Source organism: Vicugna pacos, chromosome X (assembly GCF_048564905.1).
Source record: "Vicugna pacos chromosome X, VicPac4, whole genome shotgun sequence".
Taxonomy (NCBI): domain Eukaryota; kingdom Metazoa; phylum Chordata; class Mammalia; order Artiodactyla; family Camelidae; genus Vicugna; species Vicugna pacos.
Genome location: NC_133023.1, coordinates 86,048,720 through 86,074,091, shown reverse-complemented (window position 1 = coordinate 86,074,091; position 25,372 = coordinate 86,048,720). Strand labels below are relative to the sequence as shown.

The following is a 25,372-nucleotide window of genomic DNA, read 5'->3' as shown; positions in this document are numbered from 1 at the left end:
CATTTTTCTCCTGCTCGGGAATCAGAACACTCCTACTACCACCCTAGTACATCACATTTCTGTTTACCTAATGCCCATAGCATGTAAACATGGCAATGACATTGTCGAATTAACTAAAGGGAGGGAGGGAGAAAAGATCACAGCAATCTCACTTCTTTAAGCCCTAAAGAGCCTGCATTTCAGTCTGGTTATAAATATCTACTCTAACACCCTTTTCTTTTTTTCTTTTATAAGATAAGCCCTCACTAATCCTCCCTGGTAGAGATACTAAAAGGAGGGGTCCAGTTCAAATTCCCCTCACCCATCACCTCCACTTACTCCCAGGAGGCATCCCCCTGCCATACGGGTACTTGGGGCTGGCCATGCAGCAAGTCTCCTACGTGGGGAAGGTTGAACCCCTGGTCTCCCTAATGCCTTGGTAAGAAATGAATGCAATTGCATTGGTTGCCCAATGCCTGGTCCCCGCCGGTAAAATAGGACAAGGGAACAGGGTAAGGAGTAGGGAGTGGTCCATTAGAAAAGCACTTCCTGATGAAGGGCACACGTTTCCTGACTAATGGTTCGTCTTTTCCTTCTGTATCAGTTTTAAAATATTTTCCTCTTCTCGATAACATGTATGTCCTCTTCATTTTGAGCCCTTCCTGGTGACCAGGTTCATGTCTACCCAGCTAAGGTCCTCGAGGTTGGGAACTTGGAGGTGTGAGGATCCCTGAAGCCTCTGAAATACAGTAACATAGTAGAGCTGCCTCATAATAAAAGGTATGGAAAAGGACCAAGAGGGAAGGAAGTGAGGGGTAATGTGATAGTTAGGACAGAGCTTTGGTTAATGGCCAAGAGTTCAAAGCTCTTGTTGCAATTTCTAACTCTGCCCCTTCTCGTTTTAAAGGACATTTCTCTTGCCCATAGCTTCCAACCATATCTTAATATTTGAACTTCCCCACATGAAGGCCAGCTCTTCTGTTTGTCTACCCACTGTCCTCTAGACTGGGGGATTTTGAAGCTTGGGATTCCCTGAAGCCTCTGTAAGAACACTGACCACTTGAGACCCTGCAGGTTAAATGGGGGAAAGTTGGGGGAAGGGCTGGTAGGCTAGCTTCTGTCACTTGGAAATCTCTGCCTTCTTTCCCATTGTTTTCCTTCTCTTTATGAAATTTCTTGTGCCCCTATTTCTTTCCAGATTCCATTGCTTTTGTTTTCCCATGCTGACTAGCACCTAGGGATGTTCACCTAAATTCTTTCGGGTAGGGACATTCAAGGGAAGAGGTTCTCTGAAGCTTCTGTAAAAACACATATAATATAGCAGCCCTGACCACCCAATACCCAGCAGGTAAAAGAAGGAAAGAGAAAAGGAGGTAAGGGCAGTTAAAGGAAAGTGGGAGAGAGCGTCTCTCTAAAGGGTAGGCGTTTCCAGCTCCTAGCCTACTACTTTTGTCCCATTTTTTTTCCCTAAGAAATTCTTCTTACCCACAACCTAGGTCATACTGATTGAAAATCTCCACTGATAACCAACACTTGGACCTTGCCACCTCCAGTCCTCTAGGGTAGGAAGTTCGAATCTTGGGGCTTACTGAAGGGTCCATAAAGACATTAACACCACAGTCTTAGTTACCTAGCCCCATCCAGTAAATGAGCAATGGAAAAGAAAGGGTGTCATGTGGATCATAGGAGAAAAAGTTAGGTCAAAATGGTGAACATTTCAAGGCTTCTGGGTGTGATTCCCCTGCAGTCTCATTTCACTCTCACTTTTAGTTTTCATGGACTTTTACTGACCCTCATCTCCAGCCTGATACCGTTGCTCGAGCTTCCCTGCACTTGGGCACCCTCAAGCCTCCGTGCCAGCTCGACCTCAGATTCCAGCCTCTGAAACAGTCATCTCCCGCTGGTCCCTGTTGATCAGAGGAAAGTTTCTCCTTTCTCTCCCACGCTGACAGGAACACTCAGAGGAGGGGGCTACAACTCCGTCGGTCAGCTGTGATCCCTCTCAAGCTACTGCTTCCTGCCAGGCAAGTCCCAGCTACCTCTACTGACACTCCTCTGTCCCACAGGCCCAGCCTCCGGCCTCTTCCCTGCATCTTTCACATAGGACTAACAGAAAAAAAGCAAATCCAAATCACCAAAGCAGAAATTCTCTTATATGTTATACAGTCAGATTGTCCTTCAAAGAGTGGCTCTTAGTCATCTGTGTTGGGATCACTTGGGTGCCAATTTAAAAATGCAGATGACTGGAACCTATGGAATAAACATCATAGAGGGGGAGGTGTGAGGACCAATAATCTCTGTTTTAAAGTAGCTCCCCAAATGGTGTTATATGCAACCAGTGGTGGAAAACACTGGTCTAGTGTAGTCGTTCATCAGATTATTGAGTCCCCTATTCACCATCTCTGACAAGTGGCCATTAGCCTATTCTTGGCCCATAGCCCTTCAAAGATGAACAGCTCACTATCCATGGAGACAGCCTAATCTATTTTTGGATTCCTTTATTAGAATGTTCTTTTGACAATGAGCTGAAACCTCTATCCCTGTAATAGCCACGCTTGGATTTTTGTTCTGTCCCTCAGGGCCCCACAGAACAAGTACTGTTCACTTTTAAAATGTCTACCATTCAAATATTTGAAGACAATCCTAATATATTTCACTCCTGCATGTTTTCTTCAGGTTAGCTAGTCTCAATTCTTGTGATGTGGGAAATAATCTTGAAAAAAATGTAGACCATTCCCTGTAGGTCAGTTCTTTGGGCAGTTTCAGATAGAAATGTTTTAAGACGAGACCAATAGCGAACTATGAGAAGGCATGGTTGTCTGGATGCCAATTCTTAAAATCTGGAGATGTCCCTTACCTTAACAACTATCTATGGCTCCATATGGCATGAAATGATCCAAGCCTCCTTGAATTTATTTATATTTCTCCTCAAGCATTGACCATGCTATTCTCAGCCTTTTTGTTTGTACAACTGGCTAACACCCCAGGCTGAGAAAATAAAGCAAAATTGTTCTTCAGCATCTGGCCTACAGAGCAGCTTACTCCTCAATGCTTTCATATATAATAAATTTTAATTATTCGCTAATCACAGCTATCCAAGTTGTGGGGTATGTGTGTGTGTCTGTGTGTGCGCGCACATGCATGTCTACATGTGTGTATGTGTGTCTGGTGTAAAGGGGCAGGATACAAATATTTTTAAACCAAACTTCAAAATTCTGTGTAAAAGGGCTTTAATATGATTATCTTCATGATTACCCTACTAATACTATCACATTCAGGAAAGGGGCTGTTTATTTCGGCTGAAATAATGTCCAATATAGTGAGGTTGTTTTTAAACATGAAAGGTTCTTTCATTTCAGCTTGATGTTATTTGCCAAAGCATTAGATGGATTTTGCTTTTCAGCATTGGTTCCTCAAACTCATTTAAGAGAAAGCAAAATATTCTTTGGAGAAAGCGTTCTTGGCAGTTCTTTTTAATGAACCTCATCTTCACGTGCAAGATGTGAATTATGAAACTAGAAATAAGAGTGCTCTGAGTATCTTGGTCTCAAGCAATGATTTCCAATTTACCCTTGGCAGTCTATTGATTTCTACTATGATATTCTTGTTTCAAGGCAATTTTTTTTTCTTGAGAACTGTTTTTCCCATCACAAATTCCCTCCTCCCAAATATATATACATACATTACTTTGTGCAAACAAATCTTAGTGTGAACACTAGAGAGAACTAACTGTTCTTCAGTCAATAGTGGCCACAGTCTGACTGATATAAAGCCATGGTCTGTCTTGTTGTTGTTGTTTTGGTCACAAATATATTTTTTCATATCTCTTGAACTATTTTTGAATTCTCTTTTCTCTCCAAATATTTTTAAGATGCCTCCTTTTCTGGAAACCTTTCCTGATTAAGTCACCTGCCTCCTTTGTTGTCTGCATACTGAACTCAGGGGTCTGGAAGGCATGTCCTATTCATTCCCAGAGTGTCTAAGACAGAGTTCTTTACCTAGTGAGTTGGAAAAATCAATATTACTGAATGATACAAGAAATAGTCTGTAACCCAGACCAGAGACTCAAAGGAAAAAAAATTGAGAATTTGATAAATCAGGCTGTGAACACATATGAATTTTGATAAAATTGGGAAGTAATAATTAATTCTGGAATGCAGATTCCTCTAGGTATAGCAGCTAACGACTTTCAGGAATATCTTTTTAAAAAATAAATTTTTGGTGTACTATATGGGCATTTATTTATTTATTTATTTATTTATTTATTTAAATAGAAGCAGTGGGGATTGAACCCAGGACCTGGGGCATGCTCAGCATGCACTCTACCACTCAGCTACACCCACCACCCCAGGAATTTCTTTATCAGGGCACTAGGGAGTGTGCAGATAGGAGATCAGTTTTGAGGATAACATACAGACAAATAGCTGCAATCAAAACTGGAAAGAAATTCAATTGATTATATCTATCCAAGCCCCTCCCTTCAGACACGTAACATTCTAAACCATTTAGAACAGGAGGGTGATGAATTCCATTCTACCATACATCATCTGCATTCTAGTGCAATCTTTCTTAGGCATCGGAACTGCAGCTCAAGCACAGAAAAGAGGAAGCATGCTTTCCTAAGATATTGTTACAAGCTGAAATCACTAGCTAAAATATGCAGGACCCTCTGTACGTATGTGTGGTGTATGGTATACACAGGACTTTAGGTCTTTTCCAACACATACATGCATATGCACACCTTCCCCTCAACTTCAGTCATATATCAAGATAAAACTTCGTGATATTAACTAAATTTCTCCCCCTAGCACTAGGTACCCAGTGACCCCCTTCCTATTGGAGTAGAGGCATCAGTGATCTAAGAGGAGATTAGGATTGTCTGAGCAGGAACAGGAAGAAAATAGAACAGAAAATGCTCTCATCTTTTGTTTCAAAATATATTTTTAAAAAGTTACATCAGAAAAAAATAGAACTGGTATATGATCCAGCAATTCCATTCCTAGGCATATACCAAAAGGAACTGAAAGCAGGAACTTAAACAGATGTTTGCACATCAATGTTCACTGCAGCATTATTTACAATAGCCAAGAGGTGTAAACAACCTGTGTCCATTAAAAGATGAATGAATAAGCGAAATGTGGTATAGATAGATAGATAAATTCAGTCATAAAAAGGAATGAAGTCCTTTCATATGCTACATGGATGAACCCTGAAGATATTGTGCTAAGTAAAATAAGCCAGACACAAAAAGACAAATATTGTATGATTTCATACAGATTCATAGAAATGGACAGTAGAATAGTGGTTTCTGGGGGCTGAGGGCGTGGAGGGGATGGGAAGCTTTAATGCATGGTTACAGAGTTTCTTTTTGAGGTGAGCAAAGTGTTTTGGAAACTGGCAGTGGCTGGTTGCAAAACATTGCGGATGTAATTAATGTCACTGAATTGCATATTTAAAATGGTTAAATGGAAAATTTTATGTTATATATATTTTATTATAATTTTTAAAAATTAATAATGTAATATACCAAAACTCATTGAACTGTACATTTTAAATGGGTGAATTATATCTTAATTAAACTATTTTAAAAAGTTATAGCAGAGACAACACTATCTTGAAAGTCAAGTTTTAGATTAGTAAGAACCTTGATAAAAAAGAAAGGTTTTTGAATTTTCAAATTCTAAGGCCTAAAGGGAAATATGAAGTTGATGCCATGCTCAATACATCAGAAAGCAGATGGACCAAGAGCCAGACTAACCATCCTTGGAGGCCAGGTAAGATCTGAGGCAGAGAGTAGTACAAGAGAAGTCAGACTGGGCTATACATCTCTGAGAAAGGTCTCTGTGCCCTATTCCACCCCACCACCCCCACCACTGCTCTCCAAATGAGGGAGGGATGATGGGACTCCGAGGGCAAAAGTAATGAGGCCTCATTTCCCAGGGTGTAGCGTATGGATGATACATTGAAGAGAACAACCCACGTCTAGCTTGTGCTGGTGTTGTGGAAGAGCAATGGCCACGTGAGGTCTCCAGTAGGAAAGAGCTGTCTCCAGACTGGGGGAAAGAGAGAAAGAGACTATTCCAGTAACCCTACAACAATGCAGGGAGAGAGAGAGAGGGAGAGAGAGAGAGAGGTTGAGATTAGATAGCAGAGCTGAAAGCAGTGCAGGGTTATGTAGGTCTGCAGAGGTCTTGTGGCCGGGATGATGGCAAGCAAACTGAGTGCTACAGCTCAGTGGATGCCTGGAAGTGATCCTGATGATCTGGGATTAGATGGCTGCCCCTGATGCCATGACGCCCTGTAAACTCCCTGGGACTTGGATGTCCTTCCAAGAATGTGACAGTGAAAAATCCTGAAATGACTAGGAAATCACTAAGTTTGCCTGAATTTATCTGGGTGTATCTTTTCTGCCATGTGGCAAAAATGAGGTGCCAGTAACAGGAATATAAAGAAAGTTATGTTTTTGCAAAATGGAGTTAGTCATCTGTGAAAATATATACCTCTACCATAAAACCATCTTCTAAGAAGACTGCAATAAGAGATAGTAAAGGCATGAGTCATTTGGGGCTTCTGGACTTCTAAAAGCTTTTGATGATTAACCTTAAGATTTCTTATTTTTCCACTTTGAAAAATTTCCTAATCCATCCTAGTGTAAGTATACCTTTTCAGCCCTTGTTACTATAGTTTAGTTTATTTTGTTACTACAGTTTACAATTACTACAAGTATCCTTGGGTCATTTAAAGAATATAGGACTTACAGATTTCATTAGTGATCACTGAAAAGTAAAGCCAAAAATCTGAGCTCTTCCACTTTGCTCACAAATTTACTCACAATCCATATGCAAATTCTGTGTCTCAATCTCCAAATTATCTCCTAAACCTGACCACTTTACACAATCTCCATCACTATAACTCTGGCGTGGAATTCCATTCTTTAGCCACATTGGTCTTCCTGTCCCTTAAACATGTCAGGATTTCTCCTGCCCCAGGACTTTTGCACATGTTATTCTTTCTGTTTGGAATGCCCTTCCATCACATTTTTACATGGCTAACTCTTATCTTTCAGGTCTTTAATTAAATATTACCTTTTTAAAGAGGCTTTGCCTGAACCTCCTTCCCCCCAAGCTCCCGGTTAAAACAGTCCTCTCTAAGTCATTGTCCATCATAAGACCACAGAGCACTTATTGGTACCTGAAATGACTTTATACATCTATTTACTTACATGCTTACTATTTGTCTCTTTCCAACAGAATGTGAACTCCCTGAGGGTAGGGATTCTGTCATGTTTCCCCTACTGTATCTCTGGTACCTAACTTGGTACTGTAGACACTTAATATTTCTTTACTCACTGGTTACAAATGTAGAGGATGCTGAAGACTGGAATGAAACTGACCACAGGGCATCACCTAGTAGACTTTTTGAAAAAAAGTTCGTATCAAGGTTTTGTTTCTGTGAGTTTCCTTTTCCTTTCAAAAGTGGAATGCATCCAAACATTCCAGTTAATTGAATGTTTGTGTTAGTTGAGATTCAGTAAGTTGAAATTTTAGTTGATCCTTATGGTCAAGTATTTACACTTCTCATGAGAATGGAGGGGAATTGTAAATAGTCAACCTGCGCAGACTTGCCAGGTGAGCTTGAGGAAAGACTAATTGAACAGATGGGCCCCTGTCTAACTCCAACTGGAAGGCTATTAGGTGATTTGAGTTTGTCAGATAAGAAAGTGAGGTCCTGAAATGAGTTCCTCAAGGGAAGAGACTTTCAGAGTTCTCACAAAGATTTAGGAGTCCTGTGTGATGTTAATTATCCTGATGTGGCCAGAGAGAGTTGGCAGCCTCAAAGAGAAGGGAGACTTAACCACTCCCACCCCCTGACCCAGGTGTTCTGAACTGTGAAATGCTCTCAAAAGCAAGTAGGTTACCTGGGAAGACTCACAGAGATGGGCTAATGAAATCCATATGGTTGGTTACTTTGGGCAGATGGCCTGCATGCCACCTTGGACGCACCTGAAGTTTCTAGGTGGTCTTCAAGGGCAGCTTTAAATTACACATGCTGAAGTTGTTGAATCTGCGGACCACAAAGGTATGGCTGAAGACAGACTGACTAAGAGATGAGGTCAGTAGTCATATTTTATTATAGGGGTGGGAATGGGATCAGGAGGATGGGGGAAGGATATAAATGAGCTTTCTCTCTCCTCCCAAAGCCAGAAAAAAAAAACAAACCCTCACCGCTCTTCCATCGAGCAAGCAGAGGTTATTTTATTTTATTTTCAAGAAGTACCCTTCCCTCCCATCTCCACAGAGCCTTGTTTGGACAATCTTTATGCTTCAGTTGCCCTATTGCTGGGTCCTTTTCCTAAAGTCTCTTGGGATTCGTAGAACCTTTCATACAGTTAAAGAGCGTTTTGTGAGATCCTCTTACCAACCCCATAAAGAAGGTAGAGCAGGGAGTAATCCCCCTGATAGATGAGGAAACTGAGCCCAAATGCCCCTTACCCAAAGGAAAACAAGAAAGTCATCAGTGGACGTGGAGCTAGAAATCATTTTCATCTTCTCTCTTGTTCTTTCCCATTTTTGTCACATCATGACGTAACCCTTGTCATATCGGAAGCTACAATGGGCCATGAATGTGAGAGGTTTGCTGCGTTTGTGACATTCATCCTTGTTTTCTGGATGTCTTCCTTTTCTTTGCTTTCTTACCTTGGATCCCTTTGAAATTGTCAGGGCATGGGAAAAAGTCATATAAAAGTATGTATAGGTTTCCTTTTCTAATTGATCCATCAGGGGACTAAAAGAAAGATCAACCAGGAGATGATACAGAAGCCTTAACATGTGCTACCCTGGAGGCTTGACTCATGTGTAACATCCCATGTTTCTATGAACACTCACACCAAAAAGGCACCGAGATGGAATGCTCAGAGGACCCAATCTGGACTCAGAGCATCAATCTGGACTCAGAATTCTAGCTCATGCCCACTGAACTGAGTGACTTTCAGCAAGTCACAGCGTCATCCTGCCTCTCAGGTCTTTCCTCTCTGAAGTAGGTGTAATGATATCTGTTGTGGTTGCAGGGCAGGATTGTTGTGTGACTAGAAGATGGGAATGTATGTGAACATGTGTTGAAAATCAACTGCCTACTAGATTGTGAGCTCCCAGAAGGTAGAGGCCATTTCTGTTTTATTCATCACCCAGCTGAGCTTCCTACTGAGGTTATAGAGAATCATTAACTGGACTGTTATTTACCACGGAGCATACCTAGAGATTAGCACATGCTGGGAAGTAGCTCCGTAGAGATAAACCCCATCAGCTGCCCTGGAGAGATAATCATCTAGTTCTGTGAGATGCTTATATTTTAAGTCAATCTGTTCCCCCAGATAACTTCCAAATATAGTGAAAAAGCCTATTTAGTTATTTTCATGTGATTTGGCAAAAGGCAGAAATTTAATTTTGTTTATAGAGATGGATCTTCAGTGCTTAGCCTGGAGCTTGGCACAGGGGGAATGTGCTAAAAACAAAAAAGTTATTGAAAGAATGATGAATAAGTATTAGAATCTAGGGCATTATTATTAGCTTGTCTTTTTTGCCTCATTTTCTCCTTTCTCTTGGGGACAGATATTAGGTGTCTTGTGTGCATAGTTGTCAGGCCAACTTCTACTTCCTTGGAGAGTGTCCTTTCCACACAGCTTGAGACTTGCCTGCAAGGAAACCCAGGGAACCACAGATCCCTGGCTGCTGAGGGATGGGAAAAGCCAACAGCTGTCTGAAGGCATCATTCCCTTTTTCAGAGGCCCATTTGGCCAGGCCACAGCATCCTCACATTGTACATGCTGCTCCACCTCCAGTCTTGACCTATAAGGTCTATGAGTTTTGCTGTGTAATATATTATGTGACACAGGAAAATAAGATTTTTGGGGGGATAAGGCAGCATCAAAACAGCCACACCAACATTAAAAAACAAATTTTCTTTTCAAAAATTGCCAAGTAGCATATACAATAAATGTCTCTGATCTACCGTTCCTTGTTGTTCAACTCATCTCCTGTTGTTGCTGTTATGTGCTTCCTAGTGTGTAGTTTGTGGTCCTCAAACATTTGGTCACATCCTATATGTCTTCAAATAAATTACATTTGGTTGCAGCTGTTAGGTACATTGCCAAGATCTCAGATTCATCACAGTATTTGGTGAGAACACTTTTAACAAAGGAATTTTTACATTTTGATGTGCTTCCTAAGGCAAGGGGATATGTTAAGGGGTAAGGGAGGTCTGTTGTGTACATAACTCAGTTGTAATAATAATTAATGGTCTGTTTTCTGGATATGCATACTCAGCAGCGGTGCATTTGTGGAGAGATTGTTTTTCTTTCCCCCTATGCTTCAAAAGCCCTATAACAGATAACCAATAAATGTTGAAACGTGGACTCCAATTTAAAAATGCTTGTGTGTGTGTGTGTGTGTGTGTGTGTATGTGTGAGAGAGAGAGAGAGCTTCTGAACATGTAAGCGGAATATAAGTAGCCTTAGAGGAATTATTTCCCCATCAGTTTGGTAGGGCTCTTCTTTTTGCCACCTGCACTTCAAAAAAATTAAAAATTAAAATGACCAATGACAACAGTTACAGAGTCTAATGTTGAGACAAAACATTCTCCATGAGTAATTCAACTGTGCTTTGTGGGGCTTACAATGTCTGCAGCTCAGAAGCCAGGGCAGTTCCCTCGGTGGTCTCCAGATAAAAGTTCAATTCTTTTGCCCTGCCTGGGGCATCGGAGCAAGTCACGTCTCTCCTCATTCCTCTCTACTTATATTTTTTCCTTAAAGGGATTTAAATTAGTATTAAACACTTCATTTAAAAAACCAACCTCCTTTTATCTCCTGAACTATCTTCAGTGGGGATACGGCCAAGTATCTGGACAAGAAACCAAGCATTGTAGTTGTCTGCTAATAATTCTAGGGCTCTGATGGCAGAGAGAATTTTGGAATCGCTTTTTCTCCCAGTGCTACTTTTTAACATGAATCTGTATCAGGTTAAAATTTCAAAGCCCGGTGGAGAATGATCATTTCGGTGCAGCTTTCCAAATCATAGTGGCATCTCTCTGGGCAATGACAGTGAAGCTGTCGACTTGTTTTTTTTAGCATGGGTGCCTCCGCCTCTGGTTGGGACATTTAGTTTTGGAGCTGCTGTCTAAGGAAATCTGTTTTCAAGTCAAGAGGGTTGATGGTAATATTTCAGATGTCTCTTCCAGCTGCATGCATTTTGCTCAGTCCCTCCCTGCCTTTCCTGATGGAACAGGTCCCTCTGTGCCAGTGACTTTAAGTGATTGTGAGATAATAGCTGAGGATGGCTCAGAAAAATGAGAGAAACAAAAGAAATCATTTTATGAAATCATCATTTTAATGGCAGCCTTACCCAGGACAAGTAAAAATGTCTGCAGGGCAATTAGAAAGGAATTTTATTTTATTTATTTTTCTCTTAGTGGAAGCACTAGAGGGCTGCCCCCAGGCTGTTCTATGGTATTACTATTTGGTCCCTGTGGTTTTAATATGGAGTGAGAATGCAAAGAAACTAGCTAATGTTATGTTTGTAAATGTTGCATGTGGTCTTGTTTTAGCCTCTAAAGTTCACAAGGCATACTATCAGGGGTCCTCCATTTTTGTGTGTGTGTGGAGTAGTCACTGTTCTTAAAATTGACTTGAGATCATGGATGGTGGAGGGGAAGTGACATGCTATGGCATTTAAGTCCCTGAGTAAGAGACGATGTGTTCTTACTGGCTACCTTCTCTGATCTATGGGGTTCAAGGAGGGGTAGAGTAGAAGACAAATGGCTTAAAGATCAATTGGTTGGGGTCCCCTGTATTATATGAATACCATGCATTCCCTTTGTTAGGTTTACATAACATCTTCAGTCCAAGCAGGCTAAGAGTTGATTGTCCTATACTGCTCAGTTTCACTCTTAGGTCAACTTGTGTGTGCTGTCCTAAAGAACTTCCCCACAGAGTCCTGAATGCTGTAACCAGCGACCAACTGAGGAAAAAGAAAATGTGGTATGCAGGAATTAGAAAATGATTTGCACTTCCTTATGCCTGGAAATATGCAGCTCCTTTTCTAATCAGATTTTTAAAACAGCTCTATTTCCATAGGAATTACTCGTTGGCTATAAAGGTCACCAGGAATTGGTGAGCATTAGGAACCGCAAACCAATTAGAATGTGGCAACGGCTTTGCTCAGAATCAAATGTGGATTCAAATTGGCTCTGGTAATAAGATGGTTTATAATGAAACCACCATTGTATGCATTAATAGATGCTTTCCTGGTTTTTGAGAAAGACACAAAATGTAGCGGGGAATGGGGTCTGGGCATGGGAACAAGGACTATTTGGTCACGCTTTCAAGCCTTTGCGCTAATCAGTCCTCCCAGAGAGCCTCCTTTGCCTGCAATATGGATGAATGGCTTTTGGAAGGTTAATGGGAATTGATGCCGTCGATCGATTACCATTTAAAGCACGACTTCCCAATTTCTAAAAGTCGTTGAAGGGAAAATGCTTTCTGGTAGAACAAGTATCCTTTATCAGAGGATCCAAGTGTGGGGTCTTGGTAGCTTAAGGGGTCAATTACTGCATATAGCAACTTGATGCTTATTGGGATGTTGAACATAAGCTGTGCTGAAGGTTGATACCAAACCAGATTTCCATGGAGCCAATTATGTGCTGACTACTCAGCAGATGGAAATCCCTGGCTTCCTGCCCTGAAACGTGAGAGTGATTTCACGAGGGCAGAGGATTATTCCCAGATAAGCTTCTGGAACTACCATCATAAGTAAGGGTCAAGGCCAGGTTAGTTCCGGAGGATCTTCATATCATTTTGATGCTTCTAGCACTGGACCCCTCTCCCTGGCTGGGGATTATGAACTGTTCCATAAACAGTGGTAGAGGTGAGACAGGGATATCCTGAGCCAGTGAGAATTCTTGAAAGGGCCTCAGAACTAACCATTTCTCCTTTAGGCAATGAAAACAGTTTTCAGTTAACTGCTATAATTTCAAGAAACACACTCCTCCTGGTTTCCCATGAAACAATTGGACAAATCCCATGATAATATATGGAGAAATATATTCCTTACTGATTTCTCAAGACAAGCTGGTTTAGAATTAACATTTGTTTACTGTGGATCTTTGATGAAAAGTCAGTAATTATACCTGCCATCCAATAACTTGATTATCGGTTGGAGAGAATGACTAAAACTTTTCCTCTTTACCTACCATTCACGTGGCTTTTGGATCATTGTTAGAACCAGTGACAGGGGTTACAGTAGCAGGGAGTGGTATGTAACGAATGGGTCCATTTTCTCATTGAAACCACCATATTTTCCTGGTTAAGCCAACTGAAAAAACACTTGAGTTCTTAAACACTCCATTGGTAGCCTTTCTTATAGACCAGTTGCTACAGAACAAAGAGCTTGATAGTTTATGTAAAAGTGGTTTTTCCATCATATTATCCTTCTATAATTTTCTGCTTTGATCTCCTTTAATCTTTCTCCTTGACACTACTTATGCTTTACTAATTTTTGCTAGTGAACAACTTGCTGTTTCCCTACTAAGATTTGGCCTACGTGGAGGTGGACGGGGGGAGATACATCTACTCAAGAAATTAAAACAATTATTGGCTTCCCTGAAAATGGAATTATCAATATATACATGAATACTTGAAACAACTGTAATACATTTCAATAGAAAACCAATGTCTAAAATAGAATATGTAATTTTATAGTCCATCACTCCTCAGATTCTTAGTCAGAATCAATTACCTAACTTCTGTGAACTGCTGAGACATAAGATCACTGCTTTTGTAAAAGCTATAAAGGAGAATAGGTATTATTTAGTTCAATCCCGTCATCATTCAAGTAAGGGGACCAAGGCCGACAGAAGTTAAATGACTTGCCCAGGAACAAACAATCACTTTGTGGCAGGGTTGGGATTCAAACCTGTGGTTCAAACTTTCTGTTCTTGATATGCCACGTGTTATGTCAAACACAACTCTTAGAGCCAAAGGACAATGAATTAGGTCATCAAGCAAGTGGCTTGGTGTATTTAAGATGCTCTGCTTTGATAACATTCCCCCCACCCTTCCCCAACCCTCCTTTAAAACACTGTGAATTTGCCTTTGTGAGCAGATGATAAAATAAAAACCAGCAGGCCCAATTAATTGTAAAGCACTTACTCTGAAAAATTCTTTTGTTGAGCCAGAGTCCAGGGTCCCATATGCAATTTCAGTCTGCTTAGCCAAGTCTTCAGCACTCTCTATGGGAGAAACCATCCTCTCCACAGTCAGGAAAGCAGCGAGATTGGCAGTATAGGAAGAAATTATGATCAGGGTGAAGAACCACCAAACCCCTCCAACAATGCGCCCGGAGAGTGATCTACAAAACAAAACAAAGACCAGTCCAGACCCAGAGTGGCCAGATTTCAGTTTAAGAAATCCTTATCTTTATTTTTGGAAAGAGGCATGGTTTCAGGGTAGCTGATGAAAGAGGGACGTATATGATGTCAGGGAATTAACACATCAAACAAAAGGAACAAGTTGACAGCAGCACCCATGTCATGATGGCATGTGATGATGGTACAGGCATAGCACTCTTCAGGCCTATGTGGGTTTTCAAAGCAGGCTTGTTGATTTCATCACAGGTTAAAAATATCTGCTTTGTACCAGCTCCTTCTTAGATGTAGTAATTGTCCTCTGATTCTCTTCCTGTGCATTTTGCTGGGCACAACTGTGGAACCCTGCTCTATTTCCTTTAGGGCAAGTGGCTCTTAGTCCTTTCTGTACATCAGAATCACCTGGGATCTTTAAAAAAATCTCTCATGCTCAGGCCTACCCAAGACCAATGAAATCAGAACCTGAGAGATGGGACCCAGACATGTATTTTTTAAATCTCTCCAGGTGATTACCATGTGCAGTCAAGGTTGGAAACACTGATGTAAGGTGATGTCATGGGAGAAACACAGACTCAAAAACCTTTCCATATTTGAAGAGAGATGGATAGATGTTAGTAAATAAGCACTATTCACTCTGGATTTCATGAACTTAATATAGACATTGCCATTTTGTGGAGCTGGTCACCCAAGAGGCAAGGCGCCATAAAATAATATTTATTATTGTCTTCATGTAAATAAATGGCTGGTGAGGCTCAGAAGTTTAGATCCAGGGATTCAAAGTCTTCCCTTTTACAAACTAAGACTCAACACACAAGACAGGCCTCAAGTAAAGTAGAAAACTACCTGTGTAATAGGATTTGAGAGGCACTAAAATGTCTCTTCTGTACTACCCTCCCCTTCCCCAAATAACCAAAATGAATAAAACCACCCTCACTGGCCTGCCATAGAAATTCTTACGAGTGAAATCATCTCTGAGTTTTCTTCAGGAGGCTCGGTCAAAATGCAACCCTTTACTGCAATGGCACCCATTATCCTGTTCTCCTGGACTAGTCAATCCAATTAGTGGAGAATGGGACAGAAGATGGGTAAGTTTCAATAAGGAAAAATTTTATTCTTTAGTATAACTATGCATTGGGGGTGTTTGTTACAATGCAGATTCAGAATATCTGAGCACTCAAAAATCTGTGCTTCTTAAGCACCACTGGTTATTGCAGTGGTCTGCAGATCAAACTGGAAAATACCATTCTCCTTCTACATCAGTGATTCTCAACTCTGCCTGCACATCAATGTCATCTGGGGAGCTTGAGACAAAATAAAACAAAACAAAACAACCCTCAAAATGCCTAGGCTCCACCCCAGGCCAATTAAAGCAGCATCTCTGGGGGTAGGGTCTAAGCAGCAGGATTGGGAGTCACGTTCCTACGTGATGAGTGCTACTCACGGAGAGGGTCTGTGGGAAGTGAAGGGGCAGTATGAGGGCGCTGAATGTTCAGTAATGGGTAATGGCTTGTATGGAGGAAACTTCATCTCCTTCATGATGCTGCTGAAGGCTGGCTCTGTCTGCAGACATGAAATCTGGTCCCTAGGTTTTATAAAGCATTGTCACATTATCTCTAGGATAGTCCTGCTCTGTGGCAGCGCTCCATCCTGGTGAGGCTATGTTCTCTCATGCCCAGAAAAGCTAACAGGAAAAGAACCCACTCTGTCATAGAGACAAGAATAGGCATAGGAGTCTGGCACGTCCTCAGGCTCTGGGGGAAGAGGGCAGTTCTGGGCTGAAAGCTGGCAAATCAAGCTCTTCCCTGTCTGTACTCGCATTTTTACCGCTTTGAAGCCAATTTAAATTCCTGCATCCCAAGGTAACCTTTTTATTAGCCTCTGGAAAATTCAGTTGGTTTAGATTTTACACTCTGATCAAATAATTTTGGCAGGTGTTTTGATAAATAATATTCTTTATTGATTAACTATAAACAAAACTACTTGGTTTTTTAAAGCCTGTAATTCCCCTTGGTCTCCAGATGCTTAAAACGAGCCTTACTTATTTACTTCTGAACATTTAGCCTTTCAGATGTGAAAATCTGCTTTGCAAAAGATTTTTTTCTAACTAGTAGTTATACTCTCTCAGGATTTCACCTGGAAACATTTCCCTTTTAATCAGAAGACATAAAAATATCTGGATGAGTCAGAATGTGTCACATTTCCAAACGCTAAAAGTATACAGAACATTTCAATTATGAATTTGAACCTTTCATAGTCTTTCTTCATTGTTGCCATATACATTTCATTTATTCTGGGCTGATCTGACTCTGGAAATAATTTCACTGTATAAAAGATGAATGCTCAAAGTAGCAGTTGTAGTAATAGGGTAATAAAAATGATAACAATAGCTAACACTTAAGGAGGACTTCTATACACGACTCTGTTCTAATTGTTTACATGTGTCAACTCTTTTAATCCTCCATCCTTAATATTTTATGGCTGAGAGAATGGAGGCATTCTACAGATAAAGAAACAGAAGCAGAAAGAGGAGAAATAGGAAATAAATCATCTCTACTTATACAATAGGAAAGATATATCCAAATTCTTGTAGTGTAAAATACTCATATTTGTATAAGAAAATCCAGAATGATATGTAAATTATAGAAGGAGCAATTTTCCTACAAACACTGAGAAATATAGTTGTAGGAAAGCCAAACATGTTTGGATAATTATTGTTTATTATCTGTTGTTCATTTGGAATGGAACTGTGAATGTCATCCTCATTTGGAATGATGAGGTTTTACTGAGACCAAGGGGAAAAACTGCTTTTTGGAGTATTTACAGAATCCTGGTTTGGTATGGAAAAGGGTGTATTCTGCTGCTGTGAATACTAATGGTAGTTTATGTATTGTCTACTTGAAATGTAGAGGAGAATACAGTAATTTATGGAAATTATACTTGTGCCATTCTATTGAGGCTAATGGACTATGGCTATGTCTGTGTGATCTAAAATCAAGCCTGCACATCATAATCTGGTAATTTTGGCCACCTTAATAGCTGACTCAGATAATCATGTAGTTGATTTGTATGACTCAGCTGAGGTTGGCTGTTGACATGACTGAAAATAAACTTAAATGCAAAATGGTCATTTTCATGGCCCCTTGTTGACATGACTATTGATTTTGGCAGTTGTGTAGTTAATATCGTGATAGACCTATGAGAATGGAGAATTTTGGTGAACATCCACATAGAAGTGGTAAAATAGTATCTACAAGCATCAGTGTAGATGGAAAAAGGAGCTTCCTTGGAATCAGTGTCGAATGCACAACCTTGCATTCAACATTCTCCCCTCAAGACAGTAGTAGCTTTAACAAGAGTCTTGGTGAAGTTTCTACCATTTTCTTTCCTTGTATGGCATGGATGCCTAAATCCTTCCACTGAGAAAATGTGCAACAGAACTCATAGAGAAGAAGCTCTTATAAGAATTTTCACATTTCCCTTTTCTCATTAGTGAGACTATAGCCATTTAAAGCCACATTTCACATGGAGGCTATATAAAAAGTGACTGATGGGTCAGCCCCATCACATTTTTAAAAGGATCTATTAAAACAAGACAAGACTTTATAGTTGACTTAGAAAAGACCTGTCATTTTCCAGTATCTTTCCTTCCATTAATGCAGCTTCAGAATGTTTAACATTCATTTCAAACAGTTTTGTTGCACAAGGCAGATTTTGAGGTTAGCATAATGAAATGGCTGTGAGATGCTGTACATTTAGTATTTATAAAAATGCATTAAAGGAACTGATCATAAGTTTTGAAGAAATGTAAGAGGAAGCATGAAGTTAATGAAAGTAAATTAGCAACAAGAGAAGAACAGACATAAACGCATTGCAAAATAATATACAATGCTCATGTTATCTGTGCTCATAAGAAACTAGAGTTTCTGAGTTAATAATAAAATGGATTTTACGGCCTCTGAAATGATAATAAAAGTGAGCTATGTGCTGTAACCTTCATCCTGTAAGTAAATTTTGAAATCTGCACTTTACTAGCTTCACAAGATGAAGGGCTGGAACTGCAAACCACTCCTCCTTTGCACAAACTCTTTATCATTCCTTCTTCCCCTTCTTCTTTCTTCCAAAGTATGCATCATTTCTACACTCCATTCAATGCTGTATCTATGACAGATTTTTTAAAAATGTGTGGAATCAGTCTTTGGCTCTTATAGTCTTCTCTGATGGGAATAACTAACCATCTCTCAGAGACTGAAAACTATGGCTTTCAGCCAGAAAAGTCATGAAATTGTTGTAATAAAAATCCTGCTATTACAATTAATTTACTACCACCTCACTACCGCTTTGAAGTGAATTTGCAGTAGGATGAAGACACTGGTCATACATCAGCGAAGGAAAGGATATTGCTTTAAATAGAGCCCCAAACTCCTGTTGTCTTTGATCCCATTCATTTTATATCCTTTGTGTATTTTATTCTTCTGTGCATACTTTCCATTTTAAAGGAAGATCTATGTGTCTACTAACCTGGACAGATCCCCTGCCTGCTTCTCCCAAGTATTTGATATCTTGAAAACTTAACGGGAGAATGGTGCCCTTGGAATAATCTGTATGCAATAATCAGGTTCAAGTTAGTGTGTTCTTTCCATTTCTTTGTTATAACTCCCTCGACCCTCATGTCTGCAACTTGGCTAGCCCTCAGATGTCCCTGCAGCTTCAGAGAAAGTCAGCAGGGGGAGCATTTGTCTGGAAGGACTTGGATTCTGGGCTGCTTAGCAGTTCCATGAATGTTTTACAAAGGAAATAAATTTCAGATTAAAAAATTACAACCTCCTGTCGATATCAGCAAGACATTGCGGAATAATACAATCAAAATATTTGCAAGTGGTATAATCCTTAAAGTACTTTATGTGTTCAGAAAGGAAGGCTGTCAGTTATTTCTCATCAGAAATCAGCTATTTGGCACTGACTAAAATGTCAACTGTATTCCTAAGGAGTATTAGGAACAAAAACGCAAATGCAATATTAACTATTAGTATTTGTGAAGCCAGGATGGTCAAGAGTAGCCAGTTTCAAAATGGTAACAGCGAACCTGTATTGCGAGCTTACTACATGTCAGGTGCTGTGCTTTGCATTTTACAGATGAGGAACTGAGGCTTAGCAAGGTTTACCAACTCACACCACATTACACAACAGCTAAGCAGAGTGCGAATCTAGTGAGAGTAACTCCAGCACCCGCATACTTAACCACCATGCTTCCTCCATCTGGCTACACCCACTGGCTATCTCCTCACCCCCACAATCAGGGGGAAGAGGGTTGAGTGTGGTCTCCTCATACTTTCTCCTGACTCCCCCTGACAGATTAGTTCGTGTATGGATATAGCCTCAGCTTCTTCCACTGATTGCTCTCTCTATGGGTGATTCAGTCTCCACCGGAACTGGTCACTCTGAGGGAGCTGAAAACATCAAACCTAATACTGACATGGACTCTTTCAGCTTCTCGGTTATTGGTAATAGCTTTATTTGATGGAGATGGAATCATGTTCAGTTTTCCTCATGATGGCTCATTGCTGATTTCCCAGTCTTTTTGAGTGAACACGTGTTCAGCAGCATTTTTAAATGCTCACTGCCTGCTCTCTTTAACAGCCAGGGCAAAGGCACTGTTTCATCAGAGGTTGGGAGACTGGAAAACAGCTCTTGTGCATGAGCATGAGGAAAAAAGGAAACAAACACTGCAGCTTTAGGTCGGTAGTGGCAGGCAGTGTGTGGCAGCGGAAATAATCATACTGCTGGCTCTTCGAGCCTCCACGACCTTGGCTTCCCTCACATTGTCTCTCCGGGCACTGTTCCTTTGTCTATGGGATGAGAAGAGCAGGACAGAGTGGAAAGAGCATGGGTTTTGGAATTGGTGTTAAGTTTGAATACTGGCTTTATTATTAACTGTGTGGATGGGCAAATTATTTAACCTGAGCATCACCTCCAACTTAAAAATAAGTCTAATGCCCACCCTCTGGTAGTGTTTTGAGGATTAAAATTCCTATGATAATGCAGATAAAGTGCCCAGATGCAGTGGGACCACAGAGAAGGTTGTTCCTCTGCCCTCAGTTAAACGGAAGCAGCTAGATCAATTTCTCTCTGACGTCTCCTCCTCCTATAATATTTGATAATTCTACTTTAACAGGTGGTCTCATAATTTCTTGAATTGCCTCAATTCTGAGAAAAGTCAGAGGGTACAAATGCATGCTCCCATTCTGGGCTTTCTGCAGAGTTTACATTCCAAGAATGGCCATTGAACAGAAATAAAGTGTGATGCTAGCATTTGCAGTGAAGGCAACTGTGAATCTCAAAGCGCAACAATGTTATTAGCGGGAATTTCTAAATCTATTAAAAGAGAAGCACGTTACAGTGGGGTTTGTTGCTATCCAACTGAGCACAAATATATAATCAATAAAGCTCTCAAGACGAGGAGAAACATGTTTTCTCCTTACTTGTATATAATAAATATGCAAAGTATAACATTTTATTGTGAGACTTAAATATATAATTTTTTCTGAAGGACCCAAAAGACAGTATTGGAGGAGAGATCACTCATATGGTAGAAAAAATAATAATTTATTATTCAAAAGCACAGTAAGGAGAATACCTGTTACTCTAGACCTGTGTTGTTCCATAGGCTGTGTGCCCCATTGCTGGGTTGAGTTGCAATCAGTGGTTTTTAAACAATGAAACAGAATGGAGAATATCAGAGTGCATGGCATACTGTAAGGGTGATAATGTCAGGTGAAGCTTTTGTTATGTACATATATGTATACTGAGCTGTGATGGAAAATGTATTTCTTACTGAGGGCCATGGTCAAAATATTTGAAAGCCATTGCTCTATCAGACAGTGTCTAGTGCACTATAATAAAACCCGTAGCTTGAAAAAACCATTTGATATATTTCAGTGCTACAGAAGAGCCACAGCTTAAATTCTGCTACCAAAAAAAAAAAAAAAAGAATCTTTCCAGCTTGTCATTTTCAGGTCATCATATTTAAGTTATTACTTAATTAGGCAATATGCATAAATACTTCCAAAAACAAATGGCCTTTTAAGAGTCCTATTTGGGTATGCACAGTAGTACGCAGCATGCCGGTGCGGGTATCACAAATTTAGTTCTGAAAATTCACTTACAGAAACCAATAAAATCTCCAGCCTTAATAACTCTTTAGCATTGTCTCAACACAGATTACCAGCCATGTTAAAAACCATTCAATTACGGGATCATTCAAAAACCCTCGTCTCTTGAAGTGAACATTTGAAAAAATAAGAGAAGAAAGAAACTAGTAGATTGAACTCCCAGATGATATCACAAAATGATAGATTCACATTCGAGGCCCAAAAGGAACAGGGAGAGAAATAATTCGGAGAATCTGACCAAGCAGAATGAGGGTGGCAAAAAAAGAATGACTTAGACAAATGGGCTTGCCTCACAAATGTTATACTGAAAAGCTGCCGAAGATGGTTACCAGTGAGTTTTACTGCAGAACTTCATTTTAAATGTTTTGTCCTCCAAGTGGATAATCTCAAAATGAAGTACACTGTAAAAACATGGTAGGGACCTTCTAAGTCCTTATATTCTAAAGGAAAATCCCTGTATATTTATATAATTGACTCTGGTCAGTATTTGGATTAATGTTTGATTTTGCCAAAGCTACAGCTTTTTCAGAAAAAAACAATTTTTTTTCTGATTATAAAGATGTTACGTTTGCTTACAATATTTTGTGATGATGAGTTCATGACCATTTTGGTTTAGATGAGTTAACACTCTAAGTGGGTGAGGTTTAGGACATTCACATTCAATATTTTCAATAGCTTCACTGAGATAAAATTTGCATACCATAAAATCCACCAATGTAAGTGTACAATGAATGATTTTAGTAAATTTAGAGTTGTGTAACCATCACCACAACCCAGTTCTGGAACATTGCCATCACTCTGAAAAGTTCCCTAGTGCCCATTGTGGTTAATCCTGATAGAGACGGGACCAGGGTGAGGCGAGTGAGGCATTTGCCCCACACACAAAAGTTAAGGGGGGGTGCCAAAATCTAATCAAGAAAAATAGCATTTAATGCAATATTTAAAAAAAAATTAATGTAAAAAGTCCATGATGAACAAAATAGCAAATTTTTAAATAAAGACTGGACCTGACCCCTGTACTTGCTCTACTCAGCCTCACTTGCCTCCCCCTAACCCTGGTCCCAATTAGCCCCTCTCTGCTCCCTCCAAGCTCCTGGAAACCACTAATGTACTTTCTGTCTCTATGGATTTGCCTATTCTGGGCAAATGGAATAATACAATATGGGATAGTCAATAAATGGAATTCAAGAAATGAAATCATATGGCATGTGGCATTTTGTGTCTGGCTTCTTTCATTTAGCATCATGTTTTCAAAGTTCACGTAGTAGCATGTATCAGTAGTCTTTTAAGTTGCTGAATAGTTTTCCATTCCAAATACGGTATGGATATAACACATTTTGTTTATCCATTTATCTGTTGATGGACATTTGGGTTGTTTCAACTTTTTGGCTATATCAAATAAAGTTCCTGTGAACGTGAACATTTATGTATAAAGCTTTATGTGGATGTATGTTTTCTGTTAGGTAAATAACTAAGAGTAGAATTGCTGTGTCGTATTTTAAGTGTATATGTAATTATAAGAAACTGCCAAGCCATTTTCCAATTTGGCTGTCGCAGTTTGCATTCACACTGCTAATGAATGAAAGCTATAGCCATTTCACATCCTCATCACCACTTGGTATTATCTGGCTTTTTGATTATAGACATTCTAGAGTATGTGTAGAGGTATCTCACTGTGATTTTAATTTGCATTTCCCTAATAACTAATGGGGTTGAGCATCTTTTCATATGATTATTAGCCATTTGTATATCTTCTTTGGGAAAATGTCTATTCAAATCTTTCATCCATTTTTAGAACTGGGTTGTTTATTTTCTTTTTACTGAGTTGCAAGAGATCTTTCTATATTCTGGATATAAGTCCTTTATCAGATGTATGATTTGCTAATATTTTCTCCCACTGAGGCTTGTCTTTTCATTTTCCTAATGATGTGTTTTGAAATGTAACAGTTTTGAACTTTGATGAAGTCCAGTTTATCAGTTTTTACAGTGGATTGTGCTTTTTGTGTTCTGAAAATTCTCTGTTCAATATAAGGTCACACAGAATTCCTTCCATGGTTTCTTTTAGAAGTTTTATAGTTTTAGTTTTAAAACTTGGGTGAGATACTACAGTGAAATAGTTTTAGGCACTCTGAGAGCAAAATGAAAAATGGAGGACACAGAAAGGAGAAGATAGGAGGGTTTTTAAAATTTTAAAAATCTTTTAAAAATGTTAAAGAAGAGTTCTATCTTCTTTTAAATTTTTTCTAGAGCTAATCTCTGGACAAATGAGAAAATGTTCTAGCTCAATTAATGAGGAAAACATGCTTATTTGCTCTGATCAAGATTTAGTATTAGCTTTATCTGAATAATATCAAAATTAGCCTACAATTTTGCCTTTACTCAGAGTTCAAATGTTTGCTCTAAAGTGTATAAATATATGATACCATAGAAATGCATAAAAAACATTCAAAGCAACACCAGGAACACACTCACTTCATGGACATAAGCAAATAAAATGGCTCGATGATAAGTTGCCATTGGATAGAATGTTAAATGAAAGATATCTGGACTTGAAATGGGTGAATATCAGATGTGCACGAATGGATGATGGCCATAAAATGCAAGGAGGCTTTGGGTGTGACATGGAAACAAACCTTGGAGAAATATCACATCCTTGCTGCATAAAGGCACCCAAGGAAAACCAAAGACTGTTAAATATTCCAAATTCATTTGGAGGATCAGGAGGGCTTTGTGGGTCACGAGGTTCTTCATTGTTGTCTTCCAAGTGCCATTCGTAAGGGCTGAATCTGCTGACCAGGAAAAGAACTACACTGACTCCAATGTAAGCGAAGACGATGCACATCCAGATTTCATAAGCCAAGGGATCCAGAAATGAGAATACGCCTGGTTTTGATTTCTGAGGCTTCTTTATCATGATGGAGATGCCCAGGCTCATAAAGGGCTTTGAGAAATCTATGACTTCTTCACGGACCAGCGTTATAGTCAGAGGAGCAACGGCTATATCAGCCCTCTGGAAGCAAAACAAAACAAAACATTTTTTGACTTTTAGAGACAGTATTTCCATTAGTCATTTGCCACTTAATATATCTCTTTGGTGGAAATATAAAGTCTAAGTCACTGCAACCAACTGATTTGTCAATGCTTTGGTTAGACAAGTAGTAGCATTCAATGGGTCCTAAAATGCTTGATTTGACAGTAAGTAAAGGAAAGGACACTGGCTGGCTTTTTGTCCTCTGACGCATATTGGCTTGGGGCAACTGATTCAGTTTTTTCTTTCTAAAAATTATTTTGCTACCTTGCAACTCAACTTGTACTCCCTTGTGACATATCACTATTTAACTCTTCTTATTTTAATTTTTATGCTCTTATGTCTTATCTCTCTTACCTGACTAGAAATTCTTGTGGGGCAAGGATAAATAGTCTATACTTTTTGTATGTGCCTCGCTCCCCACCATGAGGTGCCACACAGGACTACAGTACCCAGCTTAACACTTGTGTGCTTGCCATTATTCTTGAATTATTTGTTTGAGAGTATTGCTAGTAGAACATAGGTTCTTTGAAGGCAGGGACTCAATCTTCAATTTTTGTATCTATCACTGCAACAGATACTAAACTAAAGCAACTGTAGATGCCTAAAAAATAAGCTGCTGATCACTGATATAGGTAAACATGAAAGAATTCTGCATGGACAATAACAAGGCTAAGGCAGTTATTAGAATACATGTTAATTTATACAGTAAGCCATCATTTCTAGTGACACATATCAGTGTAGCCCTGACATGTGTTGGATCAATAAAATAAATGTATCA

At 39.6% G+C, this 25,372-nt stretch overlaps 1 protein-coding gene across 1 annotated transcript in view; it reads right to left on the bottom strand.

Moving 5' to 3' along the window:
• GRIA3 (glutamate ionotropic receptor AMPA type subunit 3) overlaps nucleotides 1-25,372 on the bottom strand; it is a 259,886-nt gene that overhangs the window by 42,561 nt on the left and 191,953 nt on the right. Inside the window, exons 11-12 of the mRNA XM_006215906.2 lie at nucleotides 24,197-24,573; nucleotides 14,180-14,378 (exon numbers count right to left, since the gene is read on the bottom strand). Coding sequence (XP_006215968.1) covers nucleotides 14,180-14,378; nucleotides 24,197-24,573 — 576 coding nt within the window. The remainder of the gene's footprint in view (nucleotides 1-14,179; nucleotides 14,379-24,196; nucleotides 24,574-25,372) is intronic.